The 14,162-nt window shown below is 59.3% G+C and overlaps 1 protein-coding gene across 1 annotated transcript; it reads left to right on the plus strand.

Moving 5' to 3' along the window:
• The first annotated feature begins 1,004 nt into the window (after positions 1 to 1,004).
• On the plus strand, positions 1,005 to 10,368 carry FBXO41 (F-box protein 41). The gene is made up of 12 exons (XM_082758753.1): positions 1,005 to 1,880; positions 3,840 to 4,050; positions 4,380 to 4,459; positions 4,558 to 4,868; positions 5,038 to 5,279; positions 5,502 to 5,617; positions 5,844 to 5,996; positions 7,405 to 7,500; positions 8,157 to 8,275; positions 8,474 to 8,632; positions 8,935 to 9,050; positions 10,009 to 10,368. Exons 1-12 carry the CDS (start codon positions 1,159 to 1,161, stop codon positions 10,069 to 10,071), a joined length of 2,388 nt encoding a protein of 795 aa, XP_082614879.1. The 5' UTR covers positions 1,005 to 1,158; the 3' UTR covers positions 10,072 to 10,368.
• The last annotated feature ends 3,794 nt before the right edge of the window (positions 10,369 to 14,162 follow it).

The following is a 14,162-nucleotide window of genomic DNA, read 5'->3' on the forward strand; positions in this document are numbered from 1 at the left end:
TGGGGTGATCCCATCACAGCCACGGGAATTAGGAGGAGCCACAGCTGAATTAGGAGGAATTTCTTTTCAGATAGAGTTGTCAGGTGTAGGGATGGGGTGACAGGGAGGTGGTGGAGTCCCCGTCCCTGGGGGTGTTCAAGGAAGGTTTGGACATGGTGCTTGGGGACGTGGTTCAGTGGTGACAGTGGTGGTAGGGGTTGGTTGGGCCAGATGATCCTGGAGGGTTTTTCCAGGCTTAATTATTCGGGGATTCCATGACGTGGGCTATCAGGACTGGGTCACCCTTTGCTGGGAGGAGGTGGGATCCAACCACGGGGATGCTCCTTGGGCTGGAGACCCCTGGCACCACAGAGACCCCTTGCATGGTGGTTGTGCAGGAAAGCACACAGGACACCCCTCTGCAGCAAGCCCAGGGCTGATGGGCAGAGATTCCCCATGGGTTGGCCACCTTCCATATGGCTGGGAACCTCCTTAAGGACTGTGCACCTCCCAAAGGGTTGTGGGCCACCCCAAAGGGTCATGGATCTTCCCAATGAGAGTTGTGGATCTTCCCAAGGGTTGTAGGTCTTCCCAAGGGGTGTGGATCTTCCCAAGGGGTGTGGATCTTCCCAAGGGGTGTGGATCTTCCCAAGGGCCATGGATCTTCCCAAGGGTCATGGATCTTTCCCAAGGTCTGTGGATCTTCCCACGGGTTGTAGATCTTCCCAAGGGTTGTGGATCCTCCCAAGGGTTGTGGATCCTCCCAAGGGTTGTGGACCTTCCCAACAACAGTTGTGGATCTCCCCAATTGTTGTGGACCTTCCCAAGGCTTTCAGACCTTTCCCAAGAGGAGTCTGATCACATCCCCAAGGCTTGTGGGTCTTCCCAAAGGTTGTGCCAAGAAGAAGGACCAGGAAAAGACTTTTTGGGGCCTGGCCATCCCTGTGTCACTAACCCCCCTCTCTCTTCCAGCGCCCAGCACCACCCGATGCTGACGCCCCCCCCAGGACTTGCCGGACCCCTTCTCCCACCCCAGGGCTCCCACCCCACCATGTCCCAGCGGAGTTGTGGCCCCACCATCCAGGCTTCCCCCACCCATCCTACGTGCCTCCCATCCATTTGCCCCACGCCATGAGCGGGGCCGCACGGTTCCCCTGCGTCGGGGCGCGTAGCTGAGGGATGGCCTCGCTGGACCTTCCCTACCGGTGTCCGCGGTGCGGGGAGCACAAGCGTTTCCGCAGCCTCTCCTCGCTGCGGGCTCACCTGGAGTACAACCACACCTACGAGACCCTCTACGTCCTCTCCAAGACCAACAGCATCTGCGATGCCGCCGTCTTCCCCCTGGCCGCCGACGGGGCGCTGCTGACGCCGGCCGCCCGGCGGGACTACTTTGAGAGCACCTCCTTCCAAGGCAAGGAGCAGCGCTTCTCCTGCGACCTCGTCCCCGCCGAGGAGCTGGAGCCGGCCCCGTCCTCCTCCCCCTCTCCCCGCTATGTCCACGAGATCGAAATCCCCCTGACCGAGATCTTCACCCGGGGCAAAGCCGTGGCGCCGGCCCCCACGCCGCCGGCCGCGATGGACGCTGCCTACGAGGAAGGGCTGGCCCGGCTGAAAATCCGCGCCTTCGAGAAGCTGGAGGTGGACAAGCGGCTGGAGAAGCTGACGGAGGAGGTGGAGCAGAAGATCGCCTCGCAGGTCGGCCGGCTCCAGGTGGAGCTGGACCGCAAGAGCTCGGAGCTGGAGAAAGCCAAGCAGGAGAGCCTGCGGCTCAGCCGCGAGAAGCAGGAGCTGGAGGACCGGGCGTCCGAGCTGTCCCGCCAGGTGGACGTCAGCGTGGAGATGCTGGCATCCCTCAAGCAGGACCTGGTGCAGAAGGAGCAGGAGCTCACCCGCAAGCAGCAGTGAGTCCTTCCTTCCTCCTTCTTGCAGTGGGGTGGGGGGACATCAGCCCCGGGGATGAGCCCGATGCTGTCACCAAACCCTTTTGCGCAAGCCCCTTGGCATCATCACTCGTCATGGTTTGCTTCTTACCCCGTTACACTCGAGCTCCTTCGTGTCCGTGACCAAGCTGCCACGTCACATCAGACCACCCCAGAGCCCCCAGTGCCCCATGGCATGGCCAAGCTGGGGAAGAACGTGGCCATCAGGCTGAGGAACAGGGTGGTAGTGGATCTAAATCTCCCTAGAGAAGCCCTCCTACCCATCCACCATCCCCATAAATCCCCCAACTCCTCCAGGGACAGACCATGAGCTGGCAGCAGGCTGGGGCTCACAGAAGCCCCTGTGCAAAGCAGGGGAAAAAAATGAATTCATAGCAAAAAAATAGTAATAATAATAATCTGTGTTGCCATTTTTATGATTCTCCACGCCCCTCCCAGCTTAAATTAATATTTCTAGTCAGGCTTCATCAGCCACAAGGTGTGGAGGTTGCAGGCTAAACCTGCACCCAGCCCCTGTGCCTGGTGACAACCAAGAGCCGTGGCCGGTGACGTTTGTTCCCTGCAGCCATGGGCATGGGGAGGTTTTTGGCACCTTGGCTCCGTTGGCTTTGCCAGGGGAGTTTTTCCACTCGGTCCACGGGAATGAGAGAGGCAGGAGATAACCATCAGCATCCCCTTACGCCACCGGCCGCGTGCCAGTGCCCCATTTGCCTTCCAAATCTCAAGGATCCCTCGCCGGGAGCCTTCCCAAATTATTGCCGGTGAGCTCCCCCTGCAAATGGCAGGTTTGGGGGCAATTAGTTGGTAATTAAAGGGCAGTAATAACCGACAGCATGAATCGCTTGGCTGTGGGCTACCTCCTCCTCCCTCTCCTTCCCCTTTGCGCTCCAGGGCATGCGTGCGGCCGGGTGTGCAAGGCTGGGTGTGCACAGGGCAGGAGCACAGAGCTGTGGTTGTGCAGCTGTCAGTGTGAGGGTGGTTTTGTGAGTGTGTAGCCGTGTGTGCACCAACATCTGTGCATTTATGGCATGGGGATTTCGGGGAGCCATCGGTGTGCACGCAGCTGGGTGTGTCTGGGTGTGCATGCTCACGGGTGTGCACGCTGTGTGTGTGTGTGTACCAGGCTGCTTTTTCTTTTTTTTTTTTTTTTTCTTTTTTGCGTTTCCATGGTGTTTTGGCACGTAAGAGCGGCTCTGCACGTGGGTGTGATGCTCCTGTGGGTGGGCGTGGGGTGCGTGTGTCTGGGTGTGCAAGCGTGCGGTCGTGGGACGGGCGCGTTTGCAGGGTTGCATGCCCCATGCACGTGTTTATGGGACACACGTGCTCGTGGGGCTGTGAAGGCTGAGTGTGCCTGTGCGTATCCACACGCATTTTTGGGGAATCGGATGAAGTCAGCAGTGGTGTGCGTGCCTGGGTTCACGCACGTGTGGGGTGAGAGCAGGTCACTGTGCACGCTGCGTGTCGGGGTAAACATCGCGGTGCCTCAGCACAGCAAACCCCTTGCCAGGACGCATCCAGAGGCTCAAGGCTCTGAACTGTTAATTAATACATTAATGAAGGAGCTGAAGGTGATATGGGATATGGAGCTGAGTGGGGTTTAAGTGTTCAGGCTGTCCTTGGGTTCATTCCCTTAAATCTTCCCCTCCATAATCCTTCAGCATCATCATCCTCCTCCCTCTGCTCTGCCGTGCCCGGGGACCTGATCCCAGTCCTGGCAGCGAGGGTGCCTTCTAGAAAAGGTGCTGGAGACACCATCCCCACCAAAAATAAATGGCTGCATCCATCCTGCGTCCCCATTGTTCCCAAATGTGGAACCATCTGGCCTGGGAGACCCCCAAAACGAGGCTGATGATGGTCTGGGGATGCGCACGAGCATCCCTGCCCAGCTGCCACCTCCCCCCGTGTTCCCTCTCCGCGCAGAGAGGTGCTGCAGATCGACCAGTTCCTGAAGGAGACGGCCGCCCGCGAGGCCAACGCCAAGGTGCGCCTCCAGCACTTCATCGAGGAGCTGCTGGACCGGGCGGATCGCGCCGAGAAGCAGCTCCAGATCATCAGCAGCAGCTGCGGCACCACCCCGAACGGCAGCCTGGGTCGCTGCGGCACGCCAGGCGCCAAGGCCATCGGCCGACCGGTACCGGCACGGGCACAGGCACGGGCACCCCACATATTTGGGAACGAGAGCTCGCGTGGTTTCTGGGGTGGCTGCAAAAGGGTTGAGCGGGGACGCGGGGACACCATTTTGGGACGTGGGTGACCCTGGCGGGGGGGTTCCCAAAGGGTCTTGGTTGGTGTCCGGGTGCCACGCGGGTGGGTGAGGTGCGGGGATGATGCTGGGGGTGTAATTCTGCATCCCGTGTGGGTATGGCCCGAAATATCAGTGGTGATGGGGGATGTCTACCTGCATTCCCCGCATCCGATGGGTTTCTCCACGTTGGCTCCTCACATCCCCTCTCCCCACAGAGAGAGCGGCACCCAGGACCAGGGCCGGCCGTGCACGGCCCCTACGCCATCCCCAACCAGCGCTCCTCCTCCAGCACCGGGTGAGTGCGCCCATTTGGGATTTTAACGGGACGGGAGGCGCCCACGGGAAGGAGATTCCTGTGGCAGGGCCTGAGGTTGGACACCTCCATCCCCCCAGGGCCTCGAGCAGGGCAAAAGCGGTGTCGCAGAGCTCGGGCTGCTACGACAGCGACAGTGCGGAGCCGTGTCCCACCGACGACACCGCCGACGGGCACCCCTACGCGGCGCGGGACGGCGGCCGGGGCTCGGGGCTGCGGCGCCAGGCCATCCAAAATTGGCACCGCCGGCCCTACCGCAACAGCACCGAGGGCGAGGAGGGAGACGTCTCCGATGTAGGGTCCCGCACCACCGAGTCGGAGGCTGAAGGTTGGGACCCGGAGGTGCCCGGCATCGCCGCGTCCCGGCACCCCGGTAGCTGCAGGCTGACTGGTGAGACCATGCTGGGGGGATCAAGGATGGGGAGGGAGCGAGGTGGGGGACGGGGATGCCACCACCGTGGTGCGTGGAGGTTTTGGGTCGCCTCTTTCCTCTCCCCCGTCTCCGAAAGGAGCATCCCTTCCCCGGCTTGCTGGCGGCGCTGACGGCACGCGTCCCACAGCCAGGTCCGAGGGGGCTATGTGCAAGGGGGGCCGGCTGGAGAGGGGCAGCCCCGGGCACTCCAGCGAGGTGATCAGCCCCGAAATCCTCAAGATGAGGGCAGCGCTCTTCTGCATCTTCACCTACCTGGACACCAAGACCCTGCTGCGGGCGGCCGAGGTGTGCAAGGACTGGAAATTCGTGGCCCGGCACCCGGCCGTGTGGACGCGGGTGCTGCTGGAGAACGCCAGGGTCTCCTCCAAGGTACGGGGACAGGGGTGAGGGCACACACACACGGATTCACTCCTGCACGTGCATTTTCACATCATTCTGGCTATGTTTTTGCATGAAAAAAGGGATTGTGTGTGTGTGTGTGTGCGTGTGCGGTGGGGTGTGCACAGCCCTGCCCCAGATAGCCAAGGCTGGGTGGCACGGGACATCACTCAAAGTCCCCCCCCCCCAGTGACAGCCACCCCTGTCCCCCAGTTCCTGGCCATGCTGTCCCAGTGGTGCACCCAGATGCACTCCCTCACCCTCCAAAACCTCAAGCCACGCCAGCGGGGGAAGAAGGAGAGCAAAGAGGACTACATGAAGAGCACGCGGTGAGTCCCCGCGGCACCGGGCACCCCCCAGCACCCTCCCAGGGATGGTGATGCTCCACGAGCACCGATGACCCATTTCCACTCATGGCCTTTCATCACCCCCCCGGCTCCTGCCGTGGGTTTTGGGACCCAGCATCCAACCCCAAGGGGATCTAACCCATCGGGGGTGGTTGCAGGGAGTGTGAGCAGGGTTCCCCGTGCCTGATCCTGCCTCCGTTCCCCGCAGGGGCTGCCTGGAAGCGGGGCTGGAGTCCCTGCTGAAGGCCACGGGCAGCAACCTGCTCATCCTCCGCATCTCGCACTGCCCCAACGTGCTGACCGACCGCTCGCTCTGGCTGGCCAGCTGCTACTGCCGGGCCCTGCAGGCCGTCACCTACAGGTAAGGGCAGCTCTTGGGGAACATCTTTGGGACCCCTCTGGTGCCCGTCACCATCCCCTGTGTCCCCAAGGAGCAATTCAAGCTCTTCTTGCAAGCTTCATCCTCTTCTGGCGTGTTCCCAAGTTGGCGTTTCCCTTGCTGGCCTGTTTCCAGCTGGAAGTGTGTCTGGGGTTTTGGTGCAGGGATGCTGCTTGATGTTAGAGAAGGGCAAAGGAGGAGAGGGGCACCAAAACAGGGTCTCAGTGGGGTTCTGCCTGCCTGTCACTGCCTGCTGAGGGCTCCTAGTCGGGAGCAGAGCCCTCAGGGTCCCCCCGTCCTGGATACAAGGACTGGTGTGCTAGGGAATCACCAAAACCCACCGTAAATACCCAAGGGCAAGGACACGAAGCCCAGCACCGTACCCAGGTCCTCGAGGAGCTCAGAGGCTGCTCCTGCACCTTGGCCACCTCCTGAGGAGGCTCTGCCTCCTGTGGAGACAGGATTTAGTTTTCCTATCCACTTAGGGAGGATCTTTGCTCCATTTTACTCCACTGCCTCCTGTAGGAACCACTCAGGCTCAGCACCCCATGTCACCTTCAGGCACTGGGTCTCCTCGTCCCACATAGGATGGAGAGACTTTTGGGTTGGGCAAGTGTGCCCGGGGCACCCCACAAGTTGTACCAAGTTCTTGGCTGCTGCGGGGACCCCACACTGCAAGGACTCGGCCACCAGCCCTTCGAGGGCGCATTGCCAACCTGTGACTCTGACTCATGCCCAATTAACCCAGCGCACGCCCAGGGGGCTCTCGGCAGACACCTTCGGTGCAGATGTGTGAAACGGTCACGATAACACCCCCTCGCTTATTTTTAGGCTCGCCTGAAGTTTCGAAGTAGGTCATTTGGAGTTAGGAAGCCTCAGCCCTCAGCAGGGATCAGTGCAGGGACGTGGCTGGAGACCTCAGCACGAGCTGGTGGCCTCGGGACAGCGATCCCTGACATCGCTGCTGCGCTGCCTTGCTTCAGGGAGCCACGAGTGTCAGTGGAAGCACCCCTGAGCCCGTGGCATGGCACAAATACCGGGTGGGGAGGTATTTGTGAAACCATCCCAGTGGGATCTGCAGGGGCATAATGTTTGCCCTGCATGGGCAGTCCCAGCTCAACCCCTTGCACCCATCCAAGCACCTGAGCACCACGCGGCTGATGTGCCACCTTGTTTTGGAAGACTTCAGCCTTCAACCTCGCCTTCCACCACCAGCCTCACCTCCAAATCCAGCCTCAGCCTCACCTCGCCTTCTATTTTTCTAGATATTACGTGTCTGTAAGCCCAGTTCCTGATGGAAATGCCTTCAGCCTCCTTAAATGTGTGGGTGGTGGTTCTCGGGCGAGCTGCAGAGGGAGCAGCCCCCCACATGTCCTCTGTGTCATTCCAGGAGCTCTACGGACCCCGTGGGTCATGAAGTCATCTGGGCCCTCGGAGCAGGCTGCAGGGACATCATCTCCCTCCAGGTCGCACCTCTGCACCCATGGTAAGGGTCCTGCTGAGGCTGGAAGGAGCCAGGCTGAGCACAGGGGCTGGAAGGAAGTCGGGTCTCAGGTCCACATTTTCTTGTGGGATCCCTGGGAGCTGGATCCTGGGGGACCAGGAGCTCAGCCCCATCCCTGGCTGCAAAAAAAAAGGGAGATGCTGGGTGTGGGAACCTCCCTGCCAGCCAGGAATGCCTCTGGGGAGACTGCCAGACCCCAAATGGGGTCTGTGATAGCTCTGGTGGTGACACTGAACATGACTTATGGCACTGAACATGACATTTATCCCTGATGACTTATTTCTTCCCTGGGGAACACCTCAAGTGGCATGTAGGCTTCTCCACCTGCTGCTAGTTCGATCGCTGCAGGCAACAGAGCTCGGACCTCCAAAGGGGAAGGATCTGGGGCAGAGGGACTCTGCTGAGTGCATGTTCCTGCTCTGCCCTGGTTGTAGGAACTCCTGGCTCCTGAACTGTCCTGTTTGTAGGATCTCCTGGTTCCTGATCAGCCCAGGGTAGCTGCTCCGATGGAGACATCTGCCCTGGGGCCACCTCCTGCCAGCGTGGCCATGCCACCCGCAGGGACGCTCGTGGTGGGAGGTGAGCTTTTCTGCCAGCTCTCCCCAGCTCTTCTTTCTTCTTCTTCTTCTTCTCCCCAGCCAGCAGCCAACGCGTTTCAGCAACCGCTGCCTTCAGATGATCGGCCGGTGCTGGCCTCACCTGCGGGCGCTGGGCATCGGAGGGGCAGGCTGTGGTGTCCAGGGACTGGCCTCCTTAGGTAGGTGCTTCTCCTCCCAGGGGACAGGGAGAAGGACCCTTGGGTGATCTCAGGGCATGAATCCACCCCACAGACCCCCGAGGACCACAGGTGGATGCTGCTCCTCCTTGCCCCAACCCTTCCTCCCACCATCCCGGTGGTGTTGGATGTCCCCATCCCTTCCTGGGGCTGCTGACCGTGGGCTTTTTGTCCTTTTAGCCCGAAACTGCATGAGGCTGCAGGTCCTGGAGCTGGACCACGTGGCGGAGATCAACCAGGAGGTGGCAGCTGAGATGTGTCGCGAGGGGCTGAAGGGGTTGGAGATGCTGGTGCTGACCTCCACGCCGGTCACCCCCAAAGCCCTGCTGCACTTCAACAGTGAGTTGAAACTGGGGCATAACATCATCCGCTGACCAAAATGCCACCACAAATCCATAAAGCAGACTGTTGCAGCCAGTCCCACCAGCAGGAACACGCCACCGACACCACAAGGTGCTGGGACCTCTTGTAGACCACCATCCTCCCTGTGGAGGGCTTGGTCACCAAGAGTGGGTCTCCTCCGTCATCAGGATGAGGTTTTCCCAAATATTGAAGCTGTGAGGGGCACAGGATAGGTTGTAGGGTCAATCCCATCCGTAGGGAAGCTGTTTCCACCAGTTATGGGGTGTCTCTGCCCCCAGGTGTGTGCCGGAACCTGAAGTCCATCGTCGTGCAGGTGGGCATCGTGGACTACTTCAAGGAGCCCCACAGCCCTGAGGCCAAGAAGATGTTTGAAGAAATGGTGAACAAGCTCCAGGTAAGGGGTGATGGTCCCGGATCACCCAGTGAAAAACATTTTGGCTCTCTGGGGGACATCCTGAAGATTTACTCTGGTTCGGACCCAAGTCCCAAAGGCTAAAACAAGATCTAGCATGCTGCAGTTCCTTCCCACTGCCTTAATCCTTCTGCTGCTCTGCAGGTTTGTCCCTCAAGGACAGGAAAGGGCTGTTAATTCCCCCCCCCCCAGCACAACTTAAGTTTCTATCTCTATAAAGTCACTTAAAATCCACCCATAAAAGGAGAAATGGGGGTAATTTCAGTTACATGGTGCTGCAGAACTTGGTTTGTGATGCTTGGCAAGGTCTGGCCTGTCCTGGGTCTGGGCAAGGTCTCCAAAGCAGATGTCTCCACCCATGCCCAAGGGAAAAAAAGAGGAAAAAGAGAGGTTCTTCCACTTCTCTTCATCCTCTGGTTGCCTTCATTCTGCAGAGGGCTGGGCACAAGGTGAAATGCTTGTGGGATGCAGGGCAGGAGGTGGGGATGGAGGCCCACCAACACACCCAGATGGGGCCACACGTCTCATATGGCTCCTGCACTGCTTATCCCTGGCACAGGAGCACCAGGGGACAGAGACCCAGACCCACATCCACCCCTGGGCTCGGGGACACCTTGAGAGGAGTTTTGGAGGTTCCCTCCTTGCCCACCATCACGCAAATGGCTCCGTGTTGATGTCGCCTGCCCCCAAGTATCGCTGCCCCCTGGAAAAGGTGCCTTAAACCAAGCAGAACCCAACCCCAGAGCTGGCTTCAGGGGCGTTGAGGCAGTCCCACAAGGGACCCAAGTCCCCACGGGGTGTGGGTGGTGGGGTGGCACCAGGGCAGACCCCTTCCCATGGGTAGGACACGAGGTCTTCTCCCCTTTTCCCTCACCGGCCCCTTAGGGGCGGCGGGGCCTGCCACATCCCACCCCAACCCCGCTCCCTGCTCCTCCTCCAGGCCCTGAGGAAAAGACCCGGCTTCTCCAAGATCTTACACATCAAGGTGGAAGGAGGCTGCTAGACCTTCAGGGACCCACCAAGCACATTCCCTCACCCGCCCGGCGGAGCCTGAGGCCCCGCACAACCGAACCCAAGCCCGCCGCGCTCCTGGAGCCCGGAGACGCCGGCCACGTGCACAAAAAAAAATAATAATAAAACCCAAAACTCTCCAGGCCTTAGTGAGCAGCCTGTGCTCGCCCCGTGGCCGGCTCCATGGCCGTGTGGCGGGCCAGAAGGTGCTACTTAGGGGAATTTTTCAGCTGCCCAAAGGGGCAGGCCCGTGCTGTTTCCCCGGAGGGAAGACGGCTTCGAACCCCGCGGCTGCTCATCGCCAAGGATCCTTGTTTGGGGAATGTCTTTTTCTTTCGAACTCTTTTTTTGTTTTGAGGGGGGGTTATTTATTTTGTTTTTGGTTTTATTTTGGCCGTTTGTTGGTGTGGGAGCTGAGGATGGCTCAGACCACCACCCCCGTGGGCCCTTCACAGAGCGCCGGGCCCCGTGGGTCACTCCCAGACCGTCCTGTCCCCTCCGTGGGCTGGTGGAGGAGGGCTGGGACTGTCCTCTGCTCGCTTTCATCACATTTCTGTGACAGAAAACCCAAAGTTGGGTCAACGCTGCCCAGAAACCAGCAGCCACGACAGCACAAGCACAGCACAGCTGCGTCTGGAGGACACCAGGAGAAGGCTGCTCGTCCGGAGGCCTCCAGCCTCGTCCCCCCTGCACCCAGCCCTCCCTGCCAAGGCAATAAACCAGCCCCGATGTCCTCACCCACCAGGATACACGGGTCATGCTCCCATCCCCACCAGCGCTGACCACCCACCCGAGCTCCTTCTGGAGCCAGTTGTCCTGCGTGGAGAGAGGGACTGGCACGGGACACCCAAATCTGTCCTCTCCTCACCATCCCCAGCAGCCTGAAGGAGAAACCCAGGCCAAATCAACCCCAAATCCAAAGCAGCTGGAGGAAGCACCAGCCCAACTGCCCTGGTAGAGCCCCCATCTCCGTCCACAGCTTCTTTTCTAGCTCTGCTTTTGTTCTTCTGGCTCTCTCCTTCCCGCAATGGCATCAGCCCCCAAACACCCTTCTTTTTTTCCAAAGGAGAAGGTTCTTGAAAGGCTTCCAGCAGGGTCAAGCATCTCCATCCTCAGCCCTAAGAGAAGACCCCAGGGGACCCCCGTCACAGCACTGCCCACAGCAGGGACCCGGTGCCCTTATCCACAGCCCCAACCAGGCGTGCTTGGACCCCACACCTCATGCCAAGAGGAGCCAACTGGGAAGAGCAGATTTGGGAAGGATTTGTCTTCTTCTGGGCCACCGTTGAAGGTTTTGGTGCCTGTTGGCCAACGGGGCAACCCGTGGTGCATGCGGGGCTGAGACGAGCCGGCTCTTCCCAAGCATCTCCCCTTCCTCCAGCCCTACCAGGGTGCTGGGCTGCCACCGAGCATCCCCTTGGGATGGAGGAGACCGCAGGCCCATCCCAGTACCACCTTCCCCACCCACACCACTGACCTCAGCCAGGAGCTCCGACCACGCTGGAAACCCACGGGGACCCCAATGGAAAGCACCCAAATCACCGAGGCCGACGGCGGGGTGGAGGCAACTCCTGGCTCTCCGACCCCAGAAGACCATTTCGTCCCCTCCTCATCCCATCTCTGCTCTCTCCTCCGAAGCAGGGTAGGGTCGTGTGCCTTTTTTTTGGCCATAACCCCCGACGTGAAGCACCTCTGCCCCCCCCCCGTGACCCTCTGACTCCCCGTGCGCACCGAGCACGGGATCCCCAAAAATTGCCTGCGAGAAACCACCACGTCCTGGGGACAAGCTCCCACAAATGGGTTACCTCCACCCCGGAGAGGCTGGGACACGCAGAAACGGGGGCACAAGGAGCGAGGGGTGCCCCCACCAGCAAAAAAAAAAAAAAAAAAACACCCATCAAAGCCACAGCCCCCGGCCCCGTGTGCCGCTGTTGTCACCATCCCACAAGCGTGGTGGCCCTGGTGGGGACGTCCCCATGGGAAACGGCGCAGAGACTTGTGAAATTCCCTTCAAAGAAACAAAGTAAGTATTTATTTCTATTAAAAAAAAAAAAAAAAAAAAAAGAAGGAAAAAAAAAAAAAAAAAGAGGTTTTAAAGGAAAATTATATATTCAGCATGTTTATACACTCTATGCTTAAAGACTATCGTGTCGGAGAGCCGTTGACCGAGGCTGAAGGTGGCTGCCCCGATTTGCTGCTGGACCCTGCTGGCTCCTGGAGGCTGTGGGGATGGGGTCGGGGAAATGTTGAGGACTTGGAGAGACCTTCGGTGCCCACCAGAGTGGCTGCTGGTGTTGCCGGTGCACATTTTGGCTTGTGGACATGGTGCTGTGGGGCATCGTTGGGTGGTTTGGCTTTGTGTGACGTCCCTGTTCCCCAAATCGGTGCTTCGGTGCGTGACCGGGACCACACCAAACCAGCCGCCTCCCCTCAAGGCACTCCCCAAAAGTCCAATTTCTAGCTTGGCAAAGCCCCTTTTTTTACAAAATCCCGTGAGGACACGAGGCCTTGAGGGGGTTCAAGGCTCTGAAGATGGAACATGAGGTTTTTTTTTTCCCCTATTTTTCTCAATGCCTGGGCTTGGACACATCCCTTCCTCCTCCTCCTCCTCTTCCTCAGCCAGGGATGAAGGCGTCTGCCACGGGGTGACGTGGGCTTGGTGGTAACGAGAGCCCTGCATCTCCCCAGCCCTCCCGGGGGCTCCTAATTGCTGGGTTGTTAATGGCAACGAGCTCATTAACGGCGTCTCGGTGATGGTTTCCCTGCTGGCTCCCAGTCCCACGGGCACGGTGCCACCGGGTGCCCCGCAGCCCCCATCACCCACCCTCTTTTTCCCCCCATGGGTGCTCAGTGACGCTTCTCTCGGTCGTGGGGCTTCAGCCCCAATCCCTTTGGAAATGATGGAGACCAAAAATCCCAAATCCCCTGGGAGCAGCCCAAAACCACGCGGCGCTTTAGGGTGCCGGCAGGGAAGGGACTGCTGTAGCGTGAGCTCAACCCCATACCAGACCCTAGAGAAGCCCCACTGGGGCTCTGCGATGACAATCCCCAGCCAAAGCCCCAGGGGCGAGAAGCTTTCTTTTGGGGTTGTGGTGGCTTCCCACAGGACCCGTTTTGGGGGATTTCTTCCTTTTCTAGCGAGCTTGCCCAAAGTTGTCCCATGGCCAACGTTAGCGGCGTTCCCCTTCTCTTGAACCCCGGTGCCAGGCAGGGGCATCAAGAGGAATAACACCAGCAAAAGCCAGTTCGGGGGCCAAACTCACCCCAAATCCACATTTTTTTCTGCCTCCCTCCCTCGTCCGTTGGTTTTTTTTTCTCCAGGAGAGGAGAAAAGCCCCGTGTTGGCTCCATCCAAGGAGGATTTCGATTTATCCAGCAAGCAAGGCGGATGGCAAGGGAAAAATATCCCAAATGTCACCACGGGGTCACAGCCCCGGCTGCCACCCAAGGCACGGGCATGGCCAGGTCTTACACAGCCGAAAGGCTCTGAATTAGGTTCAAAAGAACAAAAAACAAGGAAAATATGTGAAAAATGTTGATAAAGGCTCTTAGGCTCTTCTCAGAACAGACAATGAGAGGTTTCCCTCGGCTCTAAGAGGAGCCACGATGAAGCCAGCCCCAACTGGGAGCTGGCCCGTGGCTCCAGCCTCTCATTTTGGGTTGAAAACCTGCAGGTTCGGGTGGAGCAAAAGCGGTTGGGAATTGGTGCCAAATGACAACATGCTTTAAAAAATAATAATAAAATAAAAAAGCGGGGAGCAGGGTGATTTCAGCAGCTGGAAATGGTTTGTTGCAACCAAAGCGTGGTGTAGGGTGAGGGGGGCGATGCTCGGCCGGCCCTGCCAGCGGGAGGAGAAGCTGCTGCAAACCCCTCGGTGCTGCACAGCAGCAAGGAGAGGGGAAATAAATAAAAAAAAAAAAAGCAGGAAAATCAAACGGGATTTTCTGAGCCAGCCTCCAGGACCCAGCCCCGAGGGGGCAGGATCCGGGCTGGGGCCGGGGCCAAGCGGGTGCAATGGTTGGGGGGCGGGCGGGGTGGCTGTGGGGTCAGCGCACATTTGCTTCGAGATAATCAGCGGACGG

This window comes from Aythya marila (assembly GCF_965140915.1).
Source record: "Aythya marila genome assembly, chromosome: 4".
NCBI classification, from domain to species: Eukaryota; Metazoa; Chordata; class Aves; order Anseriformes; family Anatidae; genus Aythya; species Aythya marila.